The sequence below is a fragment of the Clupea harengus genome, chromosome 18 (genome assembly GCF_900700415.2).
Source record: "Clupea harengus chromosome 18, Ch_v2.0.2, whole genome shotgun sequence".
In the NCBI taxonomy this organism is placed as follows: domain Eukaryota; kingdom Metazoa; phylum Chordata; class Actinopteri; order Clupeiformes; family Clupeidae; genus Clupea; species Clupea harengus.
In genome coordinates, this window is record NC_045169.1 from 9,223,447 (window position 1) to 9,249,144 (window position 25,698).

The following is a 25,698-nucleotide window of genomic DNA, read 5'->3' on the forward strand; positions in this document are numbered from 1 at the left end:
CTATTTGATGACACCGAACACATTTTCTAGAACAATATAACAATATTACAGCGTTCGTAGGCTACTCCGTCTCGTTTCAATTAAACTTCAAGATTTAGAGTTCAACATATAGAGTCGTTATAACTCTTGCGTTCCACGGGGCCTCGCTGTTATAACAGTTTTATGAATTGGGAATTACCATACGATGCGGTAGAGGGCGCCAAAGACCAGCGCTCTGTCTCATAGTGCCTCGTCTTCCTAGGCTCCCTTTACTGAGCTCTGGCTGATCTGGGGTCAGTTGTCTAATGTGATGAATCCGAGCCTGGAAAGGAGATCTCCGGTCTGACCTCCACGCTTCGGGGCAGGAAGTTTAGCAACTGGTGCGTGCAACAACTGCGTGCGCTTATGGCCGGAGAAACCAAATTAGAGTGTTGGAGAGTTTGCTATGCATTCATGTTATTTGAGATAATGTTTCTGATCGCATCAAATTTATTATTTCATTTTCTCCGGAGAAATCACGGTTTTGAGCATTACGGTGATTAAACGTTTCGGTTGTCAGCGGAAGACAGTCACTTGCAAAGCTGTAGCAGGTAACCGTCGTCTTGCTCTGCCCGCATCCGGAGCGTCTAGCTCACTCGCAGAGGTGAGGAGTTGATTTGATTACCAAGGGAGGAGGGATGCGCCGCGAACGCATCGTGCATCTGAGGGGCGGGACTTCCGTTAGAAGAAAACTTGTCAACAGTTTCGTACAAGAAAAAATAAACATGTAGCTTGATTTCGCGAGAAAGGCTCCAACAACGCAGCCAACGGACACGAAATCGAGAGTGACATTGGAGTGACGCACGGGCCAATAATTCCAAACTGGCCTGGTTCAGGCACTAGTGGGATTTAAAGGTCTACGGAGCAGTCTGTGCGAGCCGTGAACGGCTCTGTCAAGAGTTGTGCGCTGAAGTCTGCTGCTGTCCAACGAGAAGGGAAATTGTTTCTTCGCCTAATCGGGCAGATAGCTGTTCCACGGCTGAGGACCGTCTAAACCTCACCGACAGCTTATTGTGGTCCAAGTGGCAATTTGTGTTAACATCGCATCGCTTCAGAATCACAACTTGGATTCGATTCGAGGCTGGAAGAGGTGTGACGGACGAGAAGGGGAGAGACGATCAGAGAGTGTGTGAGTGACATAAAGGGGATTGTACGGCGGACGAACAATGGAGTTGGATTGAGTTTTGGACTGTTTTCTAAAGACAGAAGTTTCTATTGACACCATGTGTACTTTGGTAACACTTTAATTGCCCTCGAAATGAACACAACACACCCCCCTTTAATTTAGTCTACCTAAATTGTTCGCAGTGTCAAAGCTGTGGTCGTCATCCCGAGGAATGCAGTTTACGGAATATTGTGCAATATAGACTGCATCGACATTCTCCTGTTCAGTATCTTATCCTGATGGTTAAAGCACATATGAATGACTGGGTGTGAGGGCGAGCCTGGAGAAGAAAAAATCATTCAGGCAAATGAATGCGTGAAGTCCAGGAATTACGTAATTCCTCTTCAGTGTCCAGACTATCAGAATGTAGGTGAACAGGGCCCGTGATGCGCACACCCTTGGTTCACAGTTTCAGAAACATCATCTCTCAGCCATTTGCGGCAAGGTCCGAGCGCAATAGAGGCTGAAGTGTGCTGCGATATCTGCATCAAATGATAGTTTGAAACCACAGCGTTCCAGGGGCGCTCAGTAAGGAATCTAAATTGGCTCCAGAGACGTCAGAGTTTAGGCTGCAACACTATTGGATTCAAACTTTTGCCTTTGTCTAATACGTGACCCTAAGCACACATGCCTAGAGCGAAGAGTTGTTCATCGATTTTTCTGAGAAACTTTGTTTGATAATCCTCAAAATGGATTACCCATGGTAATCTATAGTTGGACTCAATGCTCGTGGTAACAGAGCTGGGTGTTTCTTCTCTCGGTGTTAAAGTCTACCCCAGTTTTGTCGACCCCGCCTCTGTCAGTGCTCATGGCAACGGAGAAAACCCTTACCTGTCAATTTGAAGCAATTTACTGTGAGATTAACTAGAGTCATCAGCAGCTTTTTTTTTGTGGTTGTTGTCGCTGTGTATTTATTTAATACATTGAACCATTAGATATTGGTTTTGTCGTTGACCCGAGGGACAAGGGGTTTACCCAGCCTGACCTGATCGACGCGCACGCTGAAAAGATCCACATCTTTTCGTGGAATGTATCCCATGGCGCAGGCGCAACGCTGTCAGGCAAGCCATCTATAAATACAGTCCGGCGCGAGGAGGACGCCTTGTTCGTCTTCAGCCAAGTGCGCCTTGCGCAACCTCCGGGCAGAGCGCTGCCTGCTCCTGTTTAAAAGGCTTGGCTCCGAGTCTTCTTTTTTAACGAAACATTACCGAGTTCTGTACTTTTGCACAGTGCGGGCTTATTGGAAAGTTTTACGTGTTTCAAAAAGGAGGGTTTTAAGGTGCGCAGAAAGACTAGTTGCAAGGCCAGTGGGAAGCCTGCTTGAGTTCACCTGAGGACTGTGGGTGTTTTTCAGTGTGATCTGTGGAATGTAACTAGATGCTCCCCTGTGGGTTTGCAGATGAAAAGAGACCTTTATTCTTCTCCATCTCTCTTGCACTCTCTCTCTCTTGCACGCACTAGGATGAACTGAACCACTTGGATGTTCCATGTTGCTTTTGGTTGACCTCAGATACTTGTTTTCTTATTCGGTGTCACCCAGTTTCACTGGTGTGTGTATGTGTGTGTGAGATACTCCTTGGAATTCAGGCATGAACTTGGAAAAGAGATGTGAGTCCTAACACTCAGGGCTAACACACACATTTACCACATACATCTTCCACCCACCCACACACACACACACACTGACACATTTACACTTTTAAGATGAGTGGGGGTAAGAAAAAAAGTGGTTTCCAGATCACCAGTGTGACATCAGACTACAGCCAGTGGGCAACTGATAGCCCCTCCTCCCAAAACCCTGTAACCACGGAGACCAGCCCTGCTGCGGCGCTGAGCAACGGAGGCCAGAGTGCCACAGCTTCCCCATCTCTCCCCCACAGGCAGCCATTGGTCGAGGCGAGCTCGACAGATGCTCAAGTCATGCCCAATGGCCCATCCCATTTTCTCACCATCAGCCCCACCTTGCAGACGGACAGGAGTTCTAGCCAACCAGCAACGCCTGTGCTGTCACGCCGGCAGAGCTCGGGGGACCAGGGCGGCTCAGGGGGCGGGGCCTCTCGTTTCCGCGTGGTGCGTCTGGGCCAGGGATTGGGCGAGCCGTTCAAACGCGGCCGCTGGACCTGCGTGGACCAGCTGGAGCGGCCCGAGCCCGAGCCGCGCCTTCGCCGCATCCTGGACAGCATGAGGCACGCCCACTCGCTGGAGTCCCTGGACGCGGTAGGGCTGGAGGGGGGCGGAGCGGTGGGCAGCGCCGCGCTGAAGCCGCTGGGGCTGGCCCGGGGTCTGCGGGGGGCGGCGGGGCCCGTGGTGCACTCGCAGGGCACCAGCCACCTGCTGGCGCAGCAGCAGCAGAGGGGCGGCCCAGGAGGGGGCGCCCTCAGCGGACCGGCGTCCCCGACGCACTCCAGCGCCGAGGCGCCCAGCCTGCTGACGCCGCCCAACCCACGCACGCGCAACATTCCGCCGCCACTCAGGCTGGACATGGACGCCACCGGAAAGGTAAAGAAAACACACGCACACACACACTCGCATCCAGACAAACACACACATAAACACACACACTCACACATACTTACACATATATATAATAATGCACTTATTGAAAACCATTGTACTGGACCACACTACACTACACACACACACACACACACACACACATTGGCATTGAGCTTGTAGTGGACCATGTCTGTAGTTTGCCCCGTTAATTATGGTTAATTAACCACCAAGACTGTCAGAGAGGGTAGTTTGAATTATGTCAATAAACTATACTAATATAAGAGATTACACTAATGAACATCCGCAGCAGAGCAAGTTATATTAACTTTATTATTACTGTTAAGTATAGAGTGTGTGTCGCACACGGTTAATCGTCACATGTAGAGATTTCCTGTTTACAGAGGGGTTAGTAATTACATTTTATAGAAAAAATATGACCTTTTGGTGTGGGACAGTCCCGATCACATGTGCAGTAGACAGATAAATTCAATGACACACACACACACACTCATACACACACAGGTTTATATCATACACATTGCTCTCATACATTCCTATTTCAATGGATATGCATACTGTAATGCACAATCACATAATCACACTCACACATTCTCACATACTAACCTTCATTCTCACATTCGCTCTTACTTCGCCCTACATTCACACACTTTCTCACACCTCGGTATTACTCACCGACAGGCACTTACTCATATCTACATTCACTGCCACTCACAAACATGCACCAACAAATACGCACACACGCACGCACGCACGCACGCACGCACGCACACACACACACACACACACACACACACACACACACACACACACACACACACACAATGACACACTTCAGAGGGTAAGTGAATCAGCTGGTTCACATAAAGATATTCCATCAAGGCCACAGCTGAACAGTCAAACAGGAAACAGGAAGTCTAGTAAACAGGACGTCCGTTCCAGTTGCTCAGTGGATGTTCATTGGATCTATCTCCCAACTGTTCACATTATTTATAAGACATGAGGGTGAAGCTTTGATCAACCAAATGATTGTTAATGTGTAAAGCACACACACACACACGGTAGCTTGTATGGACAGATACAAATCTTTGAAAATTTGAAATAGCTTCATTCATAGATTCATTCATTCATGTCAGAGATACTATGTAGTTAAAAATAACGCTATTTTTTGAACAATGCCACAATGAGCTTCCTGGCGTTTCCTTGTTTCAGTTCATGATGTAATATTATACGCATCGTTGAGTCTGACAGTACACACCTGTTCTTGAGAAAGTCAGAGACCAGGTGGTCCTTCCCATGCTCGTCAAACCAGCTCTTAGAACATGCCTGAGCACATGCTGCAGTCTGCCTGGTCTACTGTGACATGCAAGACTTTTAAAGACGTACAACACTACAGTATTACAGACTTGAAGAAAATTAGACACAGACATTAACTTTGCCTCAAATGTTCTTTATGAATCTTCCAATCTCCTTGTTTTTCTATCTGTGTGTCTCCTTGTCACTCAGTTCCGTATGACCCAGTCTCAGCCCAGCTCCCCCGGCTCCCACCTGGGTGGTAGAGATGGTCTGTTCCACCCGAGCCTCACGCCCATTCAGACGCCCTCAGCATTCGCCCTGGCACAGTCCATGTTTGGAGTTGGGGGTGCCTTTGAGGTGGATGAAAGGTTGGTATTTGAGCATGCTCGTGTGTGTGTGTGTGTGTGTGTGTGTGTGTGTGTGTGTGTGTGTGTGTGTGTGTGTGTGTAAAAGACCCTGTACATGGACGTGTAGGAGTGTGTGGTGCATGGGATCAGCATTAGCCATTAACTCTGAGACCATTTTAGCCTGTGGTTCCTCATGCTGTTCTTAAAGAGGCATTACAGAGTTTCGGTATAAAACTAGCAAGCTAACTGATAAATGATAGCTAACTTGCTAACTGATGCATGTTGGTATTATATTTGATAACAGTGTGCTGTAACACCTTTTCTGACATTTTCCTGTGTTTTCCGACCTGGAGCACTAAAGTGTGCCTGGGTGGCTAGGGGAAATGACGTGTGTTTCACATTTTCACATGTCCGTATGCAGTCACAATGAATTTGAGGCTGTTTTTAGAGCTATCTACTGACAAAAACATACCTTCACAATGGTACAAAACCTGCATAACGTCTCTTGAATGAAGTTCAGTGTGTGTATATGAGTGTGTTCAAATCTCTCAGGTAGTGGCCTATGTGTCATAAAAACGTGAAAGTGTGGGACGGAGCGCTTAGAGCTCAGTCCATCAGGCATCAGAGCAGGTCAGTCAGAGTTCAGAATGAGATGGGCAAGAGATCACCTCTGGTCTATTGGGCTGCTCTGACTCATTTGGGTCACAGTATCTCAGAAAGGACGTTGGGTTTGTGTCAGGTTTAGTCTGGACAAAGGAAAGTGTGCAAATTCTTATTTTTATCTATTCATTGTTGTCCTCTCTACCCTTCTCTTCCTTTCTATTCTTTCCATCTTCCTCTTTTTTTGTATCGTCTCTCTTTATTTTCTTTTTTCCATCATCGCTCTTGTTTCCTCTCCACATCTTTCCTGTCATCTCTTCTCATCACTCCTCTCCTGGCCTTTTTAAATATCTCTCTGCATGGGAACTACGGCTCTATATTTAGAGCTGACGGGACAAGCGCAGTCACATTTTTGGAGCCCAGGCTAGAATGGGCCACTGTGAGGCTGTGGCTCTGCTGGAGGCCATGGTGGCTCTGGTCCAGCGGCACCCTCCTGAACTTCACAGACCAGTGTGCACAGTCTCAGCTACTGTCCAAATACCTCCACAAACATACGCACATATGCAAGTGGACACAGACAAGCGGGCAACTGAACATGGCCGAGCACACTCATACATGAATCATCTAAGTGATGAACATACAGCCAAATACAGATGTAAACACATACACACACACACATGTAAACGCACACACCAAATATACACACACACACACACACACACACACATGGTTTATGTATCATGTTTACACCTTCAGAAAGCACACACATGTTCCACATACGTACACAACCTACATTACATTAGCTCTCACTCTTTCCATCTATCCATCTCTCTCTCTCTCTCTCTCTCTCTCTCTCCTCTCTCTCTGCCAGTGTGATTAGGGTTTGTGATTTTTGTGTGTGTGTGTGTGTGTGTGTGAGTGTGAGAGAGAGAGAGAGAGAGAGAGAGAGAATAGAGACCCTATTCATAAGGATAGAGGGAGGCGTGGAGTAAGGGAAAGCCGGGCTAAAAGAGAAGGAGCGATGGAGGACAGGGGGAGGGGAGGCAGGAAAAGAGGGAGTGAGGAAAGAGGGAGAAGGAGAGGCCCCAGGAAAACCTGTGTGTGTACATGTGTGTACATTTGTTTGTGTGTGTGTGTGTGTGTGTAATGTTCATGCCAGGATAGTGTGTATCTCTCTATGCCTTTTTCCAACTAAAGTTCATGGTCAGGTTATAAGGGGAAGTCGAGGCGGCTTTGATATGTGAGGCAATAGGGTGGTGTGCACAAGAGATAGATAATGCAAGAAAGGGAGGGAGAGAGAGAAGAAAGAGAGGGACAGAAAAAGAGTGGTATTATATTATAGTATTGTCACCACAGTAAAGGGCACTTCAGTTTGTGTGGTAAACATGATGCAGAACTCAGTGAACTGGTGTGTGTGTGTGTGTGTGTGTGTGTGTGTGTGTGTGTGTGTGTGTGTGTGTGTGTGTGTGTGTGTGTGTGTGTGTGTGTGTGTGTGTGTGTGTGTGTGTGTGTGTGTGTGTGTGTGTGTGGGTGCCTTTCTGCATGTACACAAGCAGAGATTAGAGACAATGTACATCTGGGTAAAAGTATGTGTCTGTGGGTATGTTGTGTTCTTGTGTGTGTGTGTGTGTGTGTGTGTGTGTGTGTGTGTGTGTGTGTGTGTTATCTGGCGCATCACTAGCCTATGTTGATACCTTATCCTCGTGTCAATATTTATGAAATTCAATAGAACAGTGTGTATTTACGTACACATGTGTGTGAGAGGGAGAGAAGAGAGTGAGTGTGAGAGAGAGAGAAAAGAGAGTAAGAGAGACAGAGAGGTTCCCTAACGATTACCAACCCTGACACATTGCATAATAAGCACAGGGTTTTACGTAATAGCATGTGCTTGTGTAAGGCAGAGCCATGGTCGCACCTCTGCAGACCTGTCAGTCAAACTCAGGCCCCACCCCTTTTACAGTCAGCCACCAAATGGAAAGCCCTTGTCCAGTCTGAGTGGAGTCCGGATGGGCTTCTCTTTCTTTAGCGAATTTCTGCTTTTTGTCTGCTGACAGCTGCTGACAGCTCTCTCTCTTTCACTCACTCACTCACACACACACACACACACACACACACACACACACACACACACCTGATGGAGCATGTATGTGTATACATGCAAAATTACATCATGCCTGTACATACACACATACACATAGAGGAGGCCAAGGAAATGCCATACTGATATACTGTACATGAAGACACATGTCACATGTACACACACACGCACACACACACACACACACACACAGATAGATTGTTGTCTTTAGTAGGGAGACAATGGAAACTTGTTGCCATTCGTGCAGAGAGTGGGTGGGCAGAGAATGTAGAATGCCATGTCATTGGCTGAGACAGTGAGTAGGCGGGGAACGGAATGAAAGAGTGACTGTGTTAGCCTATCACTGAAACTTGGCTATGTATGTTTGTGTGTGTGTGTGTGTGTGTATGTGTTTGTCTGTGTGTCTGTCTATGTGTGTGTGTGTGTGTGTTTGTGTCCGTGAGCATGAGAGAGACACATTGTATATATATGTGGGTAGGTTTGACTGTGTGAAAGACTTTTGTGAGCATTTGTGTATTTTGTTTGTGCGTGTGTGTGTGTGTGTGTGTGTGTGTGTGTGTGTGTGTGTGTGTGTCTGTGTGTCTTTACAAAATGCTAATGTCCCAAGAGGACCACCAAAAACACACACACTGCTCCACAGAAGGAGTGTAGTAGCCGCAGAGACACAGCTCTGTCTGAAATTCAGTCACGACAGAGCCAGCAATCATCCCGCAGACCATCCACATAAGGAACTAATTTCCAGGGGAATCCAAGGCATTGTTACAGTACGCTTGTGCGCTGAGGGCCAGACCTCCACGTTGTTGCCATGGATAAAGTGTGACAGACACATCCGGAGTTTGTGCAGGAATTTTGGGATTACAGGAAGGACCCCGGAGAGACGGCCACACCCGTCCGGCTCAGATTACCGTAATCCTTGAGACATTCTGCAGACGCAGCGCGGACTGGCTTTATTACTGGGATTAGATCAGATTAAGTGACCGGATTAGGACTGACCAGCTAAGAGGAGACCTTGTGATTGGGATTTTTGAGGAGCCTCAACTAAGAATTGAACACACACACACACACGTGCACATATCCGGATGAAATTGAGCCCAGTTTTGTGAAGCTGTGTATGTGACTGCAGGGTGGTGAGTTGACGTGCGTGTGTGTGTGTGTGCGTGTGTGTGTGTGTGTGTGTGTGTGTGTGTGTGTGTGTGTGTGTGTGTGTGTGTGTGTGTGTGTGTGTGTGTGTGTGTGTGTGTGTGTGTGTGTGTGAGCTCTGACCCAGAAATGGATGATGGCTGAGCTGCGTTGAGCTGTAAATCAGAGTTGCAATCCACCTGTTGCCCACTGTCCGTCTCAGAACTGCACTGCACCGGAACAATCCGCACGCTGCTGCTCTTTTTTTAGTGTGCTCTGTGGCGGTAGACGGCTGTCACCCGAGATTCACGCGCAGCCGCTTCATTTGGTCTGCTGCAGGAAATGGACAAATTGAAGGCTTCCTTGGCTTGATTCTATCCTGTGGCTGTCTGGCTGTCGCTACGCTAACCTTATAAGGGAGATGTTGCCTGTAAGAGAGTGAGTGAGTGGGTGGGTGAGTGAGTGAGTGAGTGGGTGAGTGAGTGGTTAAGTGAGTGAGTGAGTGAGTGAGTGGTTAAGTGAGTGGTTTAGTGAGTGAGTGAGTGAGTGGTTAAGTGAGTGAGTGAGTGAGTGGGTGAGTGGTTAAGTGAGTGAGTGAGTGAGTGGGTGAGTGGTTAAGTGAGTGGTTTAGTGAGTGAGTGGTTAAGTGAGTGAGTGAGTGAGTGAGTGGTTAAGTGAGTGGTTTAGTGAGTGAGTGAGTGAGTGGTTAAGTGAGTGAGTGAGTGAGTGAGTGAGTGGTTAAGTGAGTGGTTTAGTGAGTGAGTGAGTGAGTGAGTGAGTGGTTAAGTGAGTGAGTGAGTGAGTATGCCCTGCAGTCATGTTTGGCAGCGTGAAGAAGATCATATCTGCCTTTGAGACTCGCAGGCAGACACGTCCGGTCTCTCTCCCTCCATTGCTCCCCCCGTCCCTCAACTCATCCATCTCTTCGTCCTCCATCTCAGCGTCTTCCCCCTCCCCGTCTTTCGGCTCTCCTTCGTCCTCATCTTCCTCCTCAGTCCTATCCAAGGTCTCTCCCCTTCACAGCCCTGTCAATCATGAGTCTAAATCCCACCCTCTCAGGGCATCTTCTCTCAGCAAGCCCTGTCCTGGCTCCGCCCCTTCTTCTCCGTCAGTGAAGAGATTGGCCCGGATTTCTGTCCCTCCTGCAGCTGAGCCAATCCTGTTCTCTCCACCACACCCACTGCAGACAGCAGAGAGAGAAGTGAGGAGAGAAGGACGGAAGGATGGTGGGATGAAAGGGACGGAGGTGAGTGTGGTCAAAAACACCCCCCGGATGCGGGTACGCGACTCTTGGCCCATCGGTCGGCAGTCAGCAGCGTATATGGAGCGCTGGAGTCTGTACTGCCAGACGATTCCCCTGCGGGCAGACAGACACGACCCCACCAGAACCACCGCCACCACAGGGCCCAGATCCACATCTGCCACAAGACTGAAATCCAGCTCTGCCTCAGGGTCCACCACCAATGCTAGTCTTGGATCCAAGTCAACACCTATTGGTGGACTCAAAATGAGCTCCTCCATGCAACATTTAGCTGTTTCCACCTCTGGACTACCCTCCTCCTCTAACAAAGGGCCCACTGTTAAAATCAATACAGGGCCTAAAGCTAGCTGCACCACAGGGTCGATTTCCATCAGCACTGCTTGTCCAAAGGGATTGATTGCAAGTTCTAATCCAGGGCTTCCAGTCAGCTCCACCACAGGACCTACTGTCACCTCCACCACAGGACCCACTGTCACCTCCACCACAGGACCCACTGTCACCTCCGCTACAGGGCCTACTGTCACCTCCACTACAGGGCCTACTGTCACCTCCGCTACAGGGCCTACTGTCACCTCCACTACAGGGTCTACTGTCAGCTCCACTATAGGGCCTACTGTCACCTCCACTACGGGGCCTACTGTCACCTCCGCTACCAGGCCTACTGTCACCTCAACTACAGGGCCTACTGTCAGCTCCACTATAGGATCTACTGTCAGCTCCACTATAGGATCTACTGTCACCTCAACTACAGGGCCTACTGTCAGCTCCACTATAGGATCTACTGTTAGTTCTACCACAGAATCCATAACTCAGTCTAGCAGACCCACAGTAGTTGGGGCTGCCCCCCCACCAATCCAGCAGTCTTCTCCTGCTAAAGCTCAAGCCATAATAGCACCATCTTCAGAGGGACCTCACCCCTCCAACTCCCCAAAAGGTCCTTCCTTCCCGGGCAACCCTCAGACCCTCACCCCTTGTGTTCCTCTGGGGCACCACACACCTCAGTCACCAGCTTCAGATAGCAGGCAGCAGTCCTCTGGAAAACATACCCATGCTTGTGTTCCGGCCACAAACATGAGTCTCCTCCAAACCCACCCAGCTGTCCAGAGGGTTTCATACCAGCCTGGTTCTTTCTCCAGTCCTCAGGGCCCAGCTCTTCAGTCCTGCTGCCCAGCACAGGGCACCATCTCAGGCACTCTTTGTCCTGGCCTGGCCCCTGGCCATGGAAGTGTGGGAGAGACCAAGAGGAACGGAGAACAGGGGGGTCTCTCTCTCCTCCCCATGGTCAGGCACAAGTTGGACCTTCCGAAAGAGGCGCGGTGGTGTGGTTCTGAGGCAGCTTTTCTGTCCTTGGTGCTCTTCTGTCGAGGGTAACTGAGTGTCTGTCTTGAGAGTGTGAGACATTTGTTAGTAATTAAGTGTGACTCTGTGTCTGTGGTATGTGAGTGGTATGAGAGTGTGAACAAAATATTTTTAGGACATCTATATTCTCTCACCTGTGTGATGTTGCCGTCTATTAGTTTGAAAAAGGAATGTGTTTGTGTGTGACTGTGTTTTTCAACCTTTTCTCACTTCTGTGGTGTTGCCTCTCATTATGTTAGGATTGTTTCAAGCCCTGTGTGTGTGTGTGTGTGTGTGTGTGTGTGTGTGTGTGTGTGTGTGTGTGTGTGTGTGTGTGTGTACGTGTGTGTGCACGTATGTGTGTATGTATTTATATCAGGAATAGACCACAGTAATATGAACCATGTGCCTCACTCATTACCAAACAATGAGACCTGTGTCACAGATGCACAAAAACACACACACATACACACACACACACACACACACACACACACACACAGACAGACAGACACACACACACACACACACACACACACACACACACTCACAGATAGTATGGCACACATGTTTTCTGTTGGCAGCAGCTGTCCGGGGGTCTTTTCCTGCTTTTAAATACAATTGTGACACATTTTTACACTCGCAAACACACACAGACACACACACACGCACACACACATACACACAGATGCATACATCTACACATACAGAGTTCATGCTCAGACACTTCCTCACTCATTCCCGTAACTGTTTGTGGGTTTGGGCACTGAACTCCACGCTGACTTCATGCAGATTGTGGCAAGGGTGCCAGACAGAGGCATAGAAGTGTGTGTGTGTGTGTGTGTGTGTGTGTGTGTGTGTGTGTGTGTGTGTGTGTGTGTGTGTGTGTGTGTGTGTGTGTGTCTGTGTCTCTGTCTGTTTGTGAGTGTGTGTGTGTGGGAGTGTGTGTGTGTGTGTGTGTGTGTGCAATGCTCCAGGAGCAAAGAATGTTCTCTTGTAAATCTGTCTTTCTATCTTTCTTTCTTCCTCCCTGTCATGCAGTAACTCATACACACAGACACACAGTCCACTTACTAAAAAAATTACAGCAACAACAGAAGCTGCTATCTCTCTCTTCCTCTTTTTCTGTCTGTTTCAGTGTCTCTGTTCCAAAAACACACACACACACATACATGTGTGTATGTGTGTGTGTGTGTGTGTGTGTATACCTACACTCTGACTTGCATTCACAGTCAAATATAAAAAAAAACATAATGAATGGTATGGGAGCATTACAGAAATATTGAGAAATTCTTGACTATTCTGGTTGTCTGTGAATAATTGATAAATGTTAGATAATGTGAATCTGAATAGCAAATTAATATTTGTTTGATATTTTTTGGATGTAAACATTTGGTCTTGACGAAAAACAACAACCTATCTGATTATGTGATTCTGCTCTCGTGTTGTTTGCAGTGGATCTGGAAATAGTGCAATTGCTATTGACAACAAGATTGAGCAAGCGATGGTGAGTTCCTTTTCTCTCTCTCTCGCTCTCTCTCGCTCTCTCTCAACCTCTCCCTCTCCCTCTCTCTCTCTCTCTCTCTCTCTCTTTCTCTCTGTGTTTGGTTAGTTGTTTCTTTGTGTCTGCAAGGGAAATTGAAGTATGGAACTAATGACCCAACAAATAAGTGAGGGCATGCACACTCACTCACGATGAGGTCATACTTAGTGTGTGAATGCAGGCTATTATTTTTTGTTTGTTAAAACGTTTCTGTGTGTTTAATTGTTTGTGTACACAGCTGTGTGTCTCCCTTTATGTTTGTATGTATGTATGTATGTGTGCATTTTAACATGTGTCTTGTATGTATACATATGTATATGTTCCATCCTTGTGTGTATGTGTGTTTATAGGATCTGGTGAAGACGCACCTGATGTTAGCTGTCAGAGAGGAGGTAGAGTTGCTAAGGGAGCAGATTAAGGAACTGACAGAGAAGAACGCCCAGCTTGAACGAGAGAACTACATCCTCAAGGCCCTCAGAGACCGCCACTAAGCATGATGGGACTTGTAGTCCTTATGCCCACAGGCCACTTTGGATACATAGTTTGTTTGCCCATCGGTCTCCTTGGAAAATGAGACTTTGTACATCCAGGTCTCACTTGACGTGAAGTTTGTCTACCCACAAGGCCCATAGACCTCATGGGACGTGTAGTCCATCTTGTCACCGGCCTCAGGGGAAACGGAGTCTTTTCTCTTCTGGCCTCTCGAATAGCGCTCAGGATGAAGGGATGAATGAAAAAAAAAGAATGTTCTCAGAGCGACAAAAGTGTGGATGGAAGAAGAGGAAAGTAGTAAAGGAGAGAATTAAAACTAATGACTTTTGTTAAAAGGATGGAACAATTAAACTAGACTTTTAACCCTCACCTTGCAGATTTATGCAGAATGACAGGGAGGCTCCTGGGACTCCCTGATCCCAGCATATGCAAACTACACAGATATATCCACACATTCACGCTGCAGTTGGTATATTTTTAAACAGAAAATCACATACACATGGTGTGCGATACACTTGCACTTGCTTACCATTCACACAAATGCACACATGACACACGCCAATTCATGAACTGAAATATTCTCTCACTCTCTTTCTCTTTCTCTTTCTCTCTGTCTCTGTTACTGTTTCACACACACAATTGCATATTTCCACATGAATTAGGGGGTTGTGTGAGAATTTACATTTACACTGTCTAATATCTCATATAATTATTTTAAGGTGGAGTTTGCAAAAATGCTAATAATAACGATGAGTAGTGTTAATGACAGATCTACCATATGGAGACCTTTAAATGCCATCTTTATTTATTTAAATGTGTTTTCCACCAGAATGAATGTGTATTTTGAGCAGTCCACTGGCCTATGGATTCCCTCCAACCATGTGTGGGTATGTGTAGGCCTGTGTATGTGTGTGTTTGAATAAGTCTTGTATTCCCTATACGATTGTGTGTTTCCATTAGGGTGTGGCCTCCACATTTTCTCCAGAAAGAAGCCTCTCCTATGGGCCATGCCCATTTGGTCTGTCAACAATGCTCAGTAATCATGAAAACCAGACAATGGGGTACAGTTGTCAGTGTCAAGTATCAACCGGTGTAGACTTTTACATATCTAGTTACTGCTGTCATGGAGTCTACTTAAAAACGAACCCAGTGCCTGCCCTAAGGACTGCCTGTGTCCGTGTATATCTCTGTGTGTGTGTGTGTGTGTGTGTGTGTGTGTGTGTGCGTGTGCGTGTGCGTGTGCGTGTGTGTGTGTGTGTGTGTCTAAAGAACGGTCTCTTAGCATCATTGTGCCAAACGGATTGTGAATGTCTTTCTCTGAAAGCACTGCTATGCTTAACAGTAGGTTTTGTACATTCTTTTTAGGTCGCCTCGGTAACAATTGTTGTGTGCAGTTTTGTTGCCATTATTACTCCCAGTCTGTGCTGCTTCTCCGGTAATGCTGAACAGTGGTACGAGGGGATTGTTTTATGACTGTCACACCTTTGGTCCTGAACTTAAAACTCTCTCTCTCTCTCTCTCTCTCTCTCTCTCTCTCTCTCTCTCTCTCATTCTGTGGAATGCTTTTGTCCGAGATGTTAATTATCTCTACTGTTGAATGAAAATAAAAAGAGTAATCTAATAAATAACTTTTACTAAGTACTGTTTTGCTGAACTTTTTCTTCCAGCCGGTGCCTTTTTTGTCCTTGCATAGCCTCTTTCACACACAAACCCATGATGAATACAGTCGTTGCTATGTGTTTTGGTCACTTATCTATTTTTCATGCAAGTTACTAATGCAAAGATCTGGTTGTTTCTGGTAGGCCTACGAGCTCATGTAAATTAGTATATATTAGTCACGCAAGTGTAAGGGTTCTTTATTTTTGGTCTGGACAGCGTCAGGCTTTACTTTGTAGTGAGAAGCCAGAAGGGGAAATTGCTTTGGCTAATGACCTTTCACCTGACCCATCATAAACTTCCTCTCTTCAATGACAAGCTACAATTCTCACGACTCTCTTAGCCAACATCACCTCGACCCTTGCCACATACTCACACACAGACGTAGATAAATGCGCACACAAGGTGAATGTGAATCCAAATGTAACATGCTTTGTACTTCTTGACAGCCTCTGATTAATAACTTAACTATACACAAATTTTGACCTTAACGTGCATTTAATGGAATCATTTATTTTGTTAAAAATGTGTTTACATAGAGTACCAGTCAAAAGTTTGGACACACCTTCTCATTCAATGGTTTTTCTTTATTTACGTTTTTTTCTACATTGCAGATTGATATTGAAGACATCAAAACTATGAAGGAACACATATAGAATTATGTGGTAAACAAAAAAAAGTGTTAAACAAACCAGAATATGTTTTATATTTTGGATTCTTCAAAGTAGCCACCTTTTGCTTTGATGACAGCTTTGCACACTCTTGGCATTCTCTCAAGCAGCTTCACGAGGTAGTCACCTGGAATGGTTTTCAATGTGTCTGAGACCATCAGTTGTGTTGTGCAGAAGCAGGGTTGGTGCACAGTTTTATACCGTGAATAGGCCTATTCAACTACAGTTCTAATCCATGTTATGGCAAGAACCACTCAACTAAGTAAAGAGAAACGACTTACTTTAAGACAGGAAGGTCAGTCAATCCGGAAGATTTCAAGAACTTTGAATGTATCCTCAAGTGCAGTAGCGAAAACCATCAAACGCTATGATGAAACTGGCTCTCATGAGAACCTCCCCAGGACAGGAAGACCAATAGTTACCTCTACTGCCGAGGATAAGTTCATTAGAGTTACCAGCCTCAGAAACCGCAAATTAACAGCCCCTCTGATTAGACCCCACATAAATGCTTTGCAGAGTTCAAGTAGCAGACTCATCTCAACATCAACTGTTCAGAGGAGACTGCGTGAATGAGGCCTTCATGGTCGAATTGCTGCAAAGAAGCAACTACTGAGGAAGATCAACAAGAAGAAGAGACTTGCTTGGGCGGATGGTTTCTACATGTGTGGTTCCCACCGTGAAGCATGGAGGAGGTGTGATGGTGTGGGGTGCTTTGCTGGTGACACTGTTTATTCAAAATTCAAGGCATACTTAACCAGCATGGCTACCATAGCATTCTGCAGCGACATGCCATCCCATCTGATTTGCGCTTAGTGGGACCAGCATTTGTATTTCAACAGGACAATGACCCCAAACACACCTCCAGGCTATGTAAGGGCTATTCGACCAAGAAGGAGAGTGATGGAGTGCTGCGTTAGATGACCTGGTCTCCTCAATCAACACACCTATACCCAATTGAGATGGTCTGGGTGGAATGAGTTGGACCGCAGAGTGAAGGCAAAGCAGCCAACAAGTGCTCAGCACATCTGGGAACTCCTCCAAGACTGTTGGAAAACCATTCCAGGTGACTACATCATGAAGCTGATTGAAAGAATGCCAAGAGTGTGCAAAGCTGTCATCAAAGCAACAGGTGGCTACTTTGAAGAATCTAAAATATAAAACATATTCTGGTTTGTTTAACACTTTTTTTGTTTGCCACATAATTCCATATGTCTTCCTTCATAGTTTGGATGTCTTCAATATTAATCTACAATGTAGAAAAAAAAATGTAAATAAAGAAAAACCATTGATTGAGAAGGTGTGTCCAAACTTTTGAATGGTACTGTCACGTGTGGGCAGGGGAATTTATTATTGATCGCATGAACCACTTCTCGAGCACGCGTGTGTTGTGTGCTCTCTCTCGCCAGAGGGCGACGTTTAGTTAAGGATTTTGTACGTTGTCGTCCTCCGCCACCAGAGCAAGGCGCTGTTGCCCTGATCCAGGAAGTAGTCATTACCATAGAACAAAATAATGTACCAACAGTAGCAGTTCCGAAGGCGGTGAGGGTGGAGGGAAGTTCAAATAGAATTCCAGATTATAATAAATGTAAAATACAGTCAATAGATGAAAGCATGTTAAATATCTCGACACACATTAGCGGAGTACAATGTAAAGCTCTTTTACATGTCATTTATGGAAAGACAACGTTTTGCCAGGTAACGTTTTCTGTACACAAACTTCCAGCTAAGTTAGCAACTGCAGTTGAGTAGTAAACTTTAAAAATAAGGATACTGACGTTAACTCGTTACAGGTCAGAAACTATATTAACATTATTGAGCAGGATAATCCTCAGGATAAGCCTCTGGTTGTGAGATAAAATGATAAAATACAGTATTACAGCTGCAATGATATCTAACACCTGTTACACAGTTGCATATATTCTTCCAAGCTATTTGCAATTAGCTATAATGGTTTTAATTTTACGAAGATTATATTGGAGTGCACACCAACTGGCGTAATTTGCCCACTATTGTTAACGTTTAGGCTTTCTTCAATTTGTTTTTATTTAGTTTTTCTAGCAAGAATGGTTAACAAAAGCATTCGAAACTAGTTAAGTCACCTGTTACCATTTAAATTAGCTAGCATTATTCCATAGAATAATGTGATCCTGTTATTATACTTAAAGCTGTATATACTTAAGAATTGAATACTTAAGAATTGAATCCCACAGTGCCATTATATTGTTGTTTTTAATCTGATGTAGCTCTTCTTAAACGTATGAAACGTTTGCAACATGACTATGCTGCAACGTCCATTCGCTGGCTTCGGCGACCCAGACAGCCAGCCTGCCCCTCTTCCGGGTCCCACCGCGGCGTGCCACGGTACTCCACTGAGGAAATGCCCGGAGCTGGACCTCTCCATCACTTCCACCCCGGAGCGACCGCCTGCGGACTCCGGGATCCTGCGCAGGAGCAAAGGTCCCAAGCAGAAAGCCAGACAGGTGACATGACACCCCTTCTGTGAAAACAAATGCTTGTTTCGAAGGCCTAATCATTTCTAACAGCTACCATGGAACTTTGAGGCAAAACAAACTGAGTTTACATCAGTACACAGTTAACTTGTATCAGTAAACTGCAACGTATGTGCAGTATTAGGAAAGACTGTCGTGTGCTTTCATAACGTACATGCCTATCTTGATGTTCTTGAGGTGCAAAGTATTCAGTATAGCTACATCCATTCAAAGGTACGCAACTTAAACTGAAATCAAATTAGTGCATTGTCATTGTCGCTGTTGTAGACAACAGGGGACACGTAGGCTACCAGTGGCTGTTTGCTGATACCTTCCCTATGTTTTGGTTATTGTGACGTAAGTGCTATCTGTGGACTTCTAGGTGCGTTTTGACGTTCGCCCCAAGCCTAAGGCCACGAGTCCACACAGAGCATGCCCTGTGAATGAGCTCCCTGTTGTCACGGTGATCCAAGAGCCAAGCTGCACCCGTCCTGCAGCCAGCCAACCAGCAGTCAGTGAGAGAAAAGGTGAAGGAAAACTAACATTCTCTCGATACTTACCTCATCCTCCCTGCTAAATAAAAACGACCTCTGGTTTCATCTAACTTGTTTACGCACACTCGAGCGTTGCAATATGCTTTCCTTCCATCTCTCTCTCTCTCTCTCTTTCTCTATCTCTTTCTCTATCTCTCCGTCACATTTTTCGGATGTCATTCGAGGACTTCATTGTTTATATGGGATTAATTGACACCTAATGAAACAGTGAGCAGTCATTCAAGTTCTGCGGTCCCGCTTGTACATAGAAATCCAGTCACACGTTCAACGTAGCCAAGTCCCCTGTCATTCACAGTCAGAGTGAGAGTCAGGCTTTGAAACGGTCGGTCATTCTCCGTGCAGGGAAGAAGAAGGAAAAACGGGCGGGACAAGACAGATGCATCACTCCTCCATTGGCTGAGACAGGTGATGGACAACTCCTAGAGGGTGCACAGCTGAACTCCACTCTGCACCTGAAGGCGGCGCTGGAGAAGGTGACACTGGAGGAGTTTGACCCACAGAAGGCCATGAAGGAGAAACTGCAAACGTCGACACACACCAAAAACCAGATCAGTGCTAAAGCAGCAGAGGGTAACAGTCCTACACTCATTATATACACACACACACACACACACACACACACAGACACAGACACAGACACACACACACACAGACACACACACATACATACAATCTCACACTTATATTATATGCCAAAGCAACAGGATAGTATGTCAACACTGTTTTTTATACACATAGACACAAAATCATTATGATCCCATCAGTGTCAGGCTAATTTGTTTTTGTCTGTGTGTGTGTGTGTGTGTGTGTGTGTGTGTGTCTCAGGGGTTAATTTCCGGTATACACAGCAGCTGTACCACGGCCTAGTCAGCGTTAGTCTGTCGCATGAGCAGCTGGTAAGCCAGGCCCTCCGTCACAGACCACCTCTGGCTCTGCCTGTTCGTAGCCACGGCAACAAGGTTGGTAAAATACACAGATTATGAAAGAAAGATGGAACTTTATAAAGAGGGGATGTCTCCTTAAATGACTGTTTGGTATATTTGTAACTTCCACAGGCACAATCAGAGGCTCCTGATCTGCTTGCGTTCTACAGCCCGGGAGAGTTGCTACGAGAATCTCCACTGTTGCCAGGCAACCAAGTGCCTTTGCCACGCCCCCGACCTAAGCCCCGCCCTGCACATGCAACCTTTGACCTTTACCAGCGACAAAGACAGTGGGAGGCTTGACCTTACTTCCTTGTGGAAGCATTGCTTCCTACATATACAATGTGTGTTTGTTTGTGCTCTGTGTGTGTATGTATGCTTGTCTGTGTTGTTTTTAAATGTTATTTAATTAATAAAAAATTATAAGAACAAAACGGCTTTGTTTGAAAGTGCTCCATGCAAAAGTAAATCTGTATTGCATTTGGAATGAGGAGAGGACTGACACCTTGACTGTGGACACACACTTGTACAGTCACCAAGAGTAACGCCTCTTTTGGTCACCCCTCAAACACACACACACTCCTATACCCCCGCGGTCTTGTTTCAGTGAGGCACTCTGAGGTGGCGTGTCTGTTTTCTGGGAAAGACAAATCTCTGTTGAACGGTAAGAGCAAGACTCCTTATCAAATACTCGTTTACTCATCACATAATCTGTTTCTTAATGTGAACAGTTCTAAAGCCTTCACTAGAATATGATTTGTCACTGGTTAGTACTGAATGACATTTTCAACGTTGATGTATGTTATTTGTGTAAGAATTCATTTGAAGCTGCTACCTATTCAGGTGGGATAAAAAAAAAAAGTATTCAAAATCAAAACTATGTTGCTATTGGGTTAAATGGTGTCTTGATATACAAAATACACAATGTTCTGTGTGTGCTTATATGTATGTCAGTGATCTTCTAAGATGCGTGTCAATGAGGCTGATGGGCTAGATTGCATGTATACATTGTCTGAGCTCTGTGCCATTGAGCTGTAATTGATCGTTTCCTCTCAACACTCCGGCTTGGGGTCAATTCACATCGACACTCACTCGCCTTAAGTGTCATTAGTGTCATGCACACACTCTCTGACACACACTCACACCAGTGTCATTAAGTTGTGCGCACACTCACACCAGTGTCATTAAGTTGTGCACACACACACACACACACACACACACACTATCTTCATTAAACCCTATCTGTAAACCCTACGTGAACTTGAGATGCACACCTACACAGGCAGACACCCAGAGTCAGCGGTTCAGTAGCAGGCTGGATGGAGGGGGACTGGTGTGTGTTTACTGAACCTGACGGATCAGATCTTTGTTTTTAAGACTGGGTTCACTTCAGTTGGGTCCTGTTTATTTTTGTTCGTTCCTTTCCTCTGCAACTAGTCACCGTTAACAGTCGCTGTTATCTCTCAGCCTCGCCTGGACATTTTCATAAGCCTATCATTTTAATTTCATTTTAATTTCATTCACTTTTCATTCATTTAGACCATCTAGCCACCTTTCTTTAATCATATTTTCCACAGATTTATTTGTCTTTTTCAGTTTTACCACCCCACCCCCAGCACCCTCCATTTCGCCTTCCTTCATCTCTTCTCTCTAAACTCTCTCGCTCACTCCATTCCTATCTCTGTGTGTGTGTGTGCCATTCAGATATCATTCTTCATTCATTGTCTTTCTTCACACTGTGTCTCCCTCTCTCCCTCCTCCAGGATGGACGTGGTGCTGGAGGGCAATGGCTCCGGGTCGGACTGTGTGGACTGCTGGAACGGCTCGGACTGGGACTACTGGGAGGACTGGGGCCTGAGCCAGTCGCTGTTCAGTGACACCGAGCTGGTCGTCGTGACGACGCTGTGCATCCCGCTCCTGCTGTTCGGCCTCATGGGTAACATGCTGACCATCCTGGTGGTGTGGAGGTGCCCGCAGATGAGGAGCACCACGTACCTGTACCTGAGCAGCATGGCCGTGTCAGACATCCTCATTCTCCTGCTCATGCCCCTAGACTTGTACAAGGTGTGTGAGGCGGTGAATGTGTGTATGTGCATGGGTTTACCGTCGGAGCCTGCCTGGGCATATGTCTGTATATGTGTATGTACTGTACTACGTGGATGGATTTATTTGCCTAAGCAGTAAGGGATGTACATGTGGGGTTTTGAGTGTACATTTGTTTTTGTATGTATGTGTACTTACATTTTGCCTATTTTGTATATTAAGGTTTGTTTGTGTATGTGTGTGGGTGCTAAGAGGCCTTCATCTATGGGATATATCATAACGTCTAGTCCACTATATATTCTATAGTCTGTCATTCTATCTATTATGCCTCAATGTGTGTGTACCTTTTTGTTTGTGTGGAGCATGTGTGTGTACTCCTGAGTAAGTGTGTCTTCATATTTGCGTGGATGTGTGTATATGTATCATATTGTGTTCGCTCCTTATGTAAACCTGTGAGTGGCCTCTTGTAAACTTAATCCATTTGTCCCTGTCTTTGTATGTGGAAGCTTGAACTTATTGACCACTAATGACTTAACCTCCCCCACCTAATCCCCCACCCACCGATCCCCAGCTGTGGCGCTACCGGCCGTGGTTGCTAGGCGAAGTCGTGTGCAAGCTGTCGATGTTCGCCAGCGAGTGCTGCACCTTCTCCTCCATCCTGCACATGACCGCCCTCGGGGCGGAGCGCTACCTGGCCGTCTGCTTCCCGCTGAGGGCCCGCCTCCTCGTCACCAGAGGGCGTGTCCGTGTGCTGCTGGCCGGACTGTGGGGCGTGGCCTTTCTGAGCGCCGCCCCCGTGTTGGCCCTGGTGGGCGTGGAGCAGCTGGACGTAGGCGGGGTCGAGGGCGGGATCGCAGAGTGCCGCTGCACGCAGTACGCGCTGAGTTCGGGACTGCTGGTGGCCATGCTGTGGCTCTCCAACCTCTACTTCCTGGTGCCGCTCGGCCTGCTTTCGCTGCTCTACGGCCTCATCGCCCGGAAACTGTTCATACGGAGACGGACACACCGTGACCGTGGGCATCGCCAGACGCTGAGGATGATGGGTGAATATGATGAGATGTATTGTTTGTTGTTTATTTGTTGATATTTTGCTCATGGATGCTAATTTGTTTGAAATTCGCTGAATTTGACAAAAAGTGTATGGGATTAGAATCAGACTTTTAAATAGTTTTTTAATTAATGTTGTCTGCCTCTGCTGTCATTCTGCTGATTTTCTTTTTTTCTATGAAATCCCATGGGGAACGTCCCCTCTGGAACAGTCTTACTGGACAGTCAAATTCTGCAGTAATATAGTTCCTCGCCACTGTGCTGATGCTGTGATTCCCGAGTCTTACATACTTTATCTTTTCTTCGTCTCCTTTTCAACCTTGTCAATCTGTCTCACGCTACTCTCTCTGTCAGTGGTGATAGTGGTGGCCTTCATTCTATGCTGGCTGCCCTTCCACGTGGGCCGGACCCTCTTCTCCGTGTCGGCGGACTCCAGCCCCGATCTTTACACCGTGTCCCAGTACCTCAACCTGGTCTCCTTCGTGCTGTTCTACCTGAGCGCCGCCATCAACCCGCTGCTGTACAACACCATGTCTGCCCGCTACCGAGCCTGTGTGCGAGGCCTGCTCAGGCTGGCCAACAGCCCCACCTCGGAGCTCCACCACGGGGCCCACAGAGCCCAGCTCACCCCCCAGCACTCACACTCCAGCTCTCATATCTAAAGAAGAGAGAGAGAGACAGAGAGAGAGAGAGAGGACAGATATACCAACAGGTCTGCAGACGAGAGAGGCAGAGAGCGACAAAGAATCGAAAGAGAAACTTTAGACAGAGAAAGACCCAAGAGAAATTGAAGTGAGTGTCTGCCCTGCCATTGAATTCTGAATGGCTGAGCATACGATTGTCATGCATGTCATAGAGACATATAGGGACAGAACATTTGAGCATTTTGCCGGATGTTTGCATGAGTGACAGAAAATGAATATGTGTGTGTGGGTTGGGAATTGTGTGATGTGATTGTCTGTGCGAGGATGTGTGAATGAATAAGTGTGCTTTCGTAAGTATATGTTTGTGTGGTGTGTGTGTGTGTGTTTTTGTGTGTGTGTGTGTCTGTGGACGTGTGGATGTGTATGTTTGCCCTCTGGGGTTTTCTTACCTCTCCTTCCCCAGACTCCATAACTCTGCATCAGTGTCAGCTTGCCCAACTCTGAGCCCAGCAGTAGCAGGGACACTCAAGGTCCCCTGAGCCGCAATGGACACACATTCAGTTGCACTCTGAGCCGCGTGATCAATTTTACCCATAGCCTCGAGCCAGCATGGAGAAAAAGGGTCTGTAGTTTCCTGTCTTTGTTGTTTTTTTGTTAGACGTGCTGAAGCAAAAAATACAGTTGAAGATATGTATTTCTCTTTGTGTCATATTCTATCTATTCAAGAGGGAAGAGCTACTCTGGTATATGCTCATGATTTATATGTACCATATGTTTTTATGTGGAGTAGAGTGGATTTATTCAGTCACTCCTGGAAAACAAAACTGATTCTTTCTGTTTCCATAACAACAATCACATTTGAGAGGTACAGATATTTTTAATATAAGGTTAATATAAAATAAATCTGGTTATAAATATTGGACTGATTTGTCATATTGTTTTTTAATCTTTGTGTTGTTTGGCCACCGGCTTATTTTGAAGTGACTGTAACGTATGTGTGTCCTTAGCATGAACCTGTGTGTGTAAGTGTGTGCATGCATGTGTGTGCAAAGACAAGGTAAAAAGGGATTGTTATTAAACTATGTGTATGAACCTATGTGGTTGGGCTTTCCAGATGTGATCCATATTTACTTGTGAAAGTATTTAAGTTTGTATTTTTGATGTGTGTGTGCAACGGGATTATTTGTATGGTTCAAGTATGAATAGGTGTGATTTCAAATGTTTGAGGGTACCAGGATGTTAGTCTGTCTCCAGGGCTGGGGTGAGGGGATTGGGGAGTAAGTGCCATTTTAGGAATCCAATTTAAAGTCTGTGTCGCACGCAGACATCTTACTCTCTCTCATTCTCTGTGACCACACACAACCCAAACAGAAAGAGAACATTTAGTGCTGTTTCCACTACCCAAAATCTTCCCACTATTCTATCCAACTCCTCTCAAATAGCAGCAAAAGAAGGCAATAAGCAATAATGAAACAAATATCAACATGATTGTGTTGTGTTTCTAGTTATGTGAGAGATCCTATTAATATCAGTTAAGACCGAAGATGTAATTTTGCAAGTGTATTACTACTGAAGGGTTTCAACTTCATTGACGATGTCAAGGGGGTAACAATGGTTATTGTTTCACTGGTGGTCTCAAGCCCTTACCAAGATGGCGGATATGTTGGTACTTGTCTACAGGATCGTTGGTATACGCTTTATAGGTCACTACTGCCATCTACTGGATGACACACGTACAAGTCACCCCCAAATCGTTGGCATTCAAAATAGCAGAATAATAACATTGAATTCAGTAGCTGACTGTCCATAACTAATTTTTCAAAAAAACATTTGAAAGCTATACTAAAATAATTATGTTAAGTGGGCCTACAATATCGAAT

General features: G+C 46.0%; 3 protein-coding genes across 3 annotated transcripts; all 3 read left to right on the forward strand.

Annotated features, from left to right (window-relative positions):
• The first annotated feature begins 124 nt into the window (after positions 1-124).
• Positions 125-15,429, forward strand: zgc:153012 (uncharacterized protein LOC777626 homolog). The gene is made up of 4 exons (XM_012817643.3): positions 125-3,682; positions 5,204-5,361; positions 13,212-13,263; positions 13,650-15,429. The coding sequence occupies exons 1-4, from the start codon at positions 2,888-2,890 to the stop codon at positions 13,788-13,790; spliced, it is 1,146 nt and encodes a 381-aa protein (XP_012673097.1). The 5' UTR covers positions 125-2,887; the 3' UTR covers positions 13,791-15,429.
• A 2,194-nt stretch (positions 15,430-17,623) lies between these two features.
• ppp1r35 (protein phosphatase 1, regulatory subunit 35) lies at positions 17,624-20,518 on the forward strand. The gene is made up of 6 exons (XM_031585013.2): positions 17,624-17,813; positions 18,362-18,598; positions 18,990-19,134; positions 19,504-19,731; positions 19,987-20,120; positions 20,217-20,518. The coding sequence occupies exons 2-6, from the start codon at positions 18,392-18,394 to the stop codon at positions 20,385-20,387; spliced, it is 885 nt and encodes a 294-aa protein (XP_031440873.1). The 5' UTR covers positions 17,624-17,813; positions 18,362-18,391; the 3' UTR covers positions 20,388-20,518.
• An 832-nt stretch (positions 20,519-21,350) lies between these two features.
• LOC105891412 (growth hormone secretagogue receptor type 1-like) lies at positions 21,351-25,099 on the forward strand. Its single transcript, XM_012817585.3, has 4 exons — positions 21,351-21,379; positions 21,848-22,148; positions 22,699-23,170; positions 23,529-25,099. The coding sequence occupies exons 1-4, from the start codon at positions 21,351-21,353 to the stop codon at positions 23,834-23,836; spliced, it is 1,110 nt and encodes a 369-aa protein (XP_012673039.1). The 3' UTR covers positions 23,837-25,099.
• Positions 25,100-25,698: the final 599 nt, after the last annotated feature.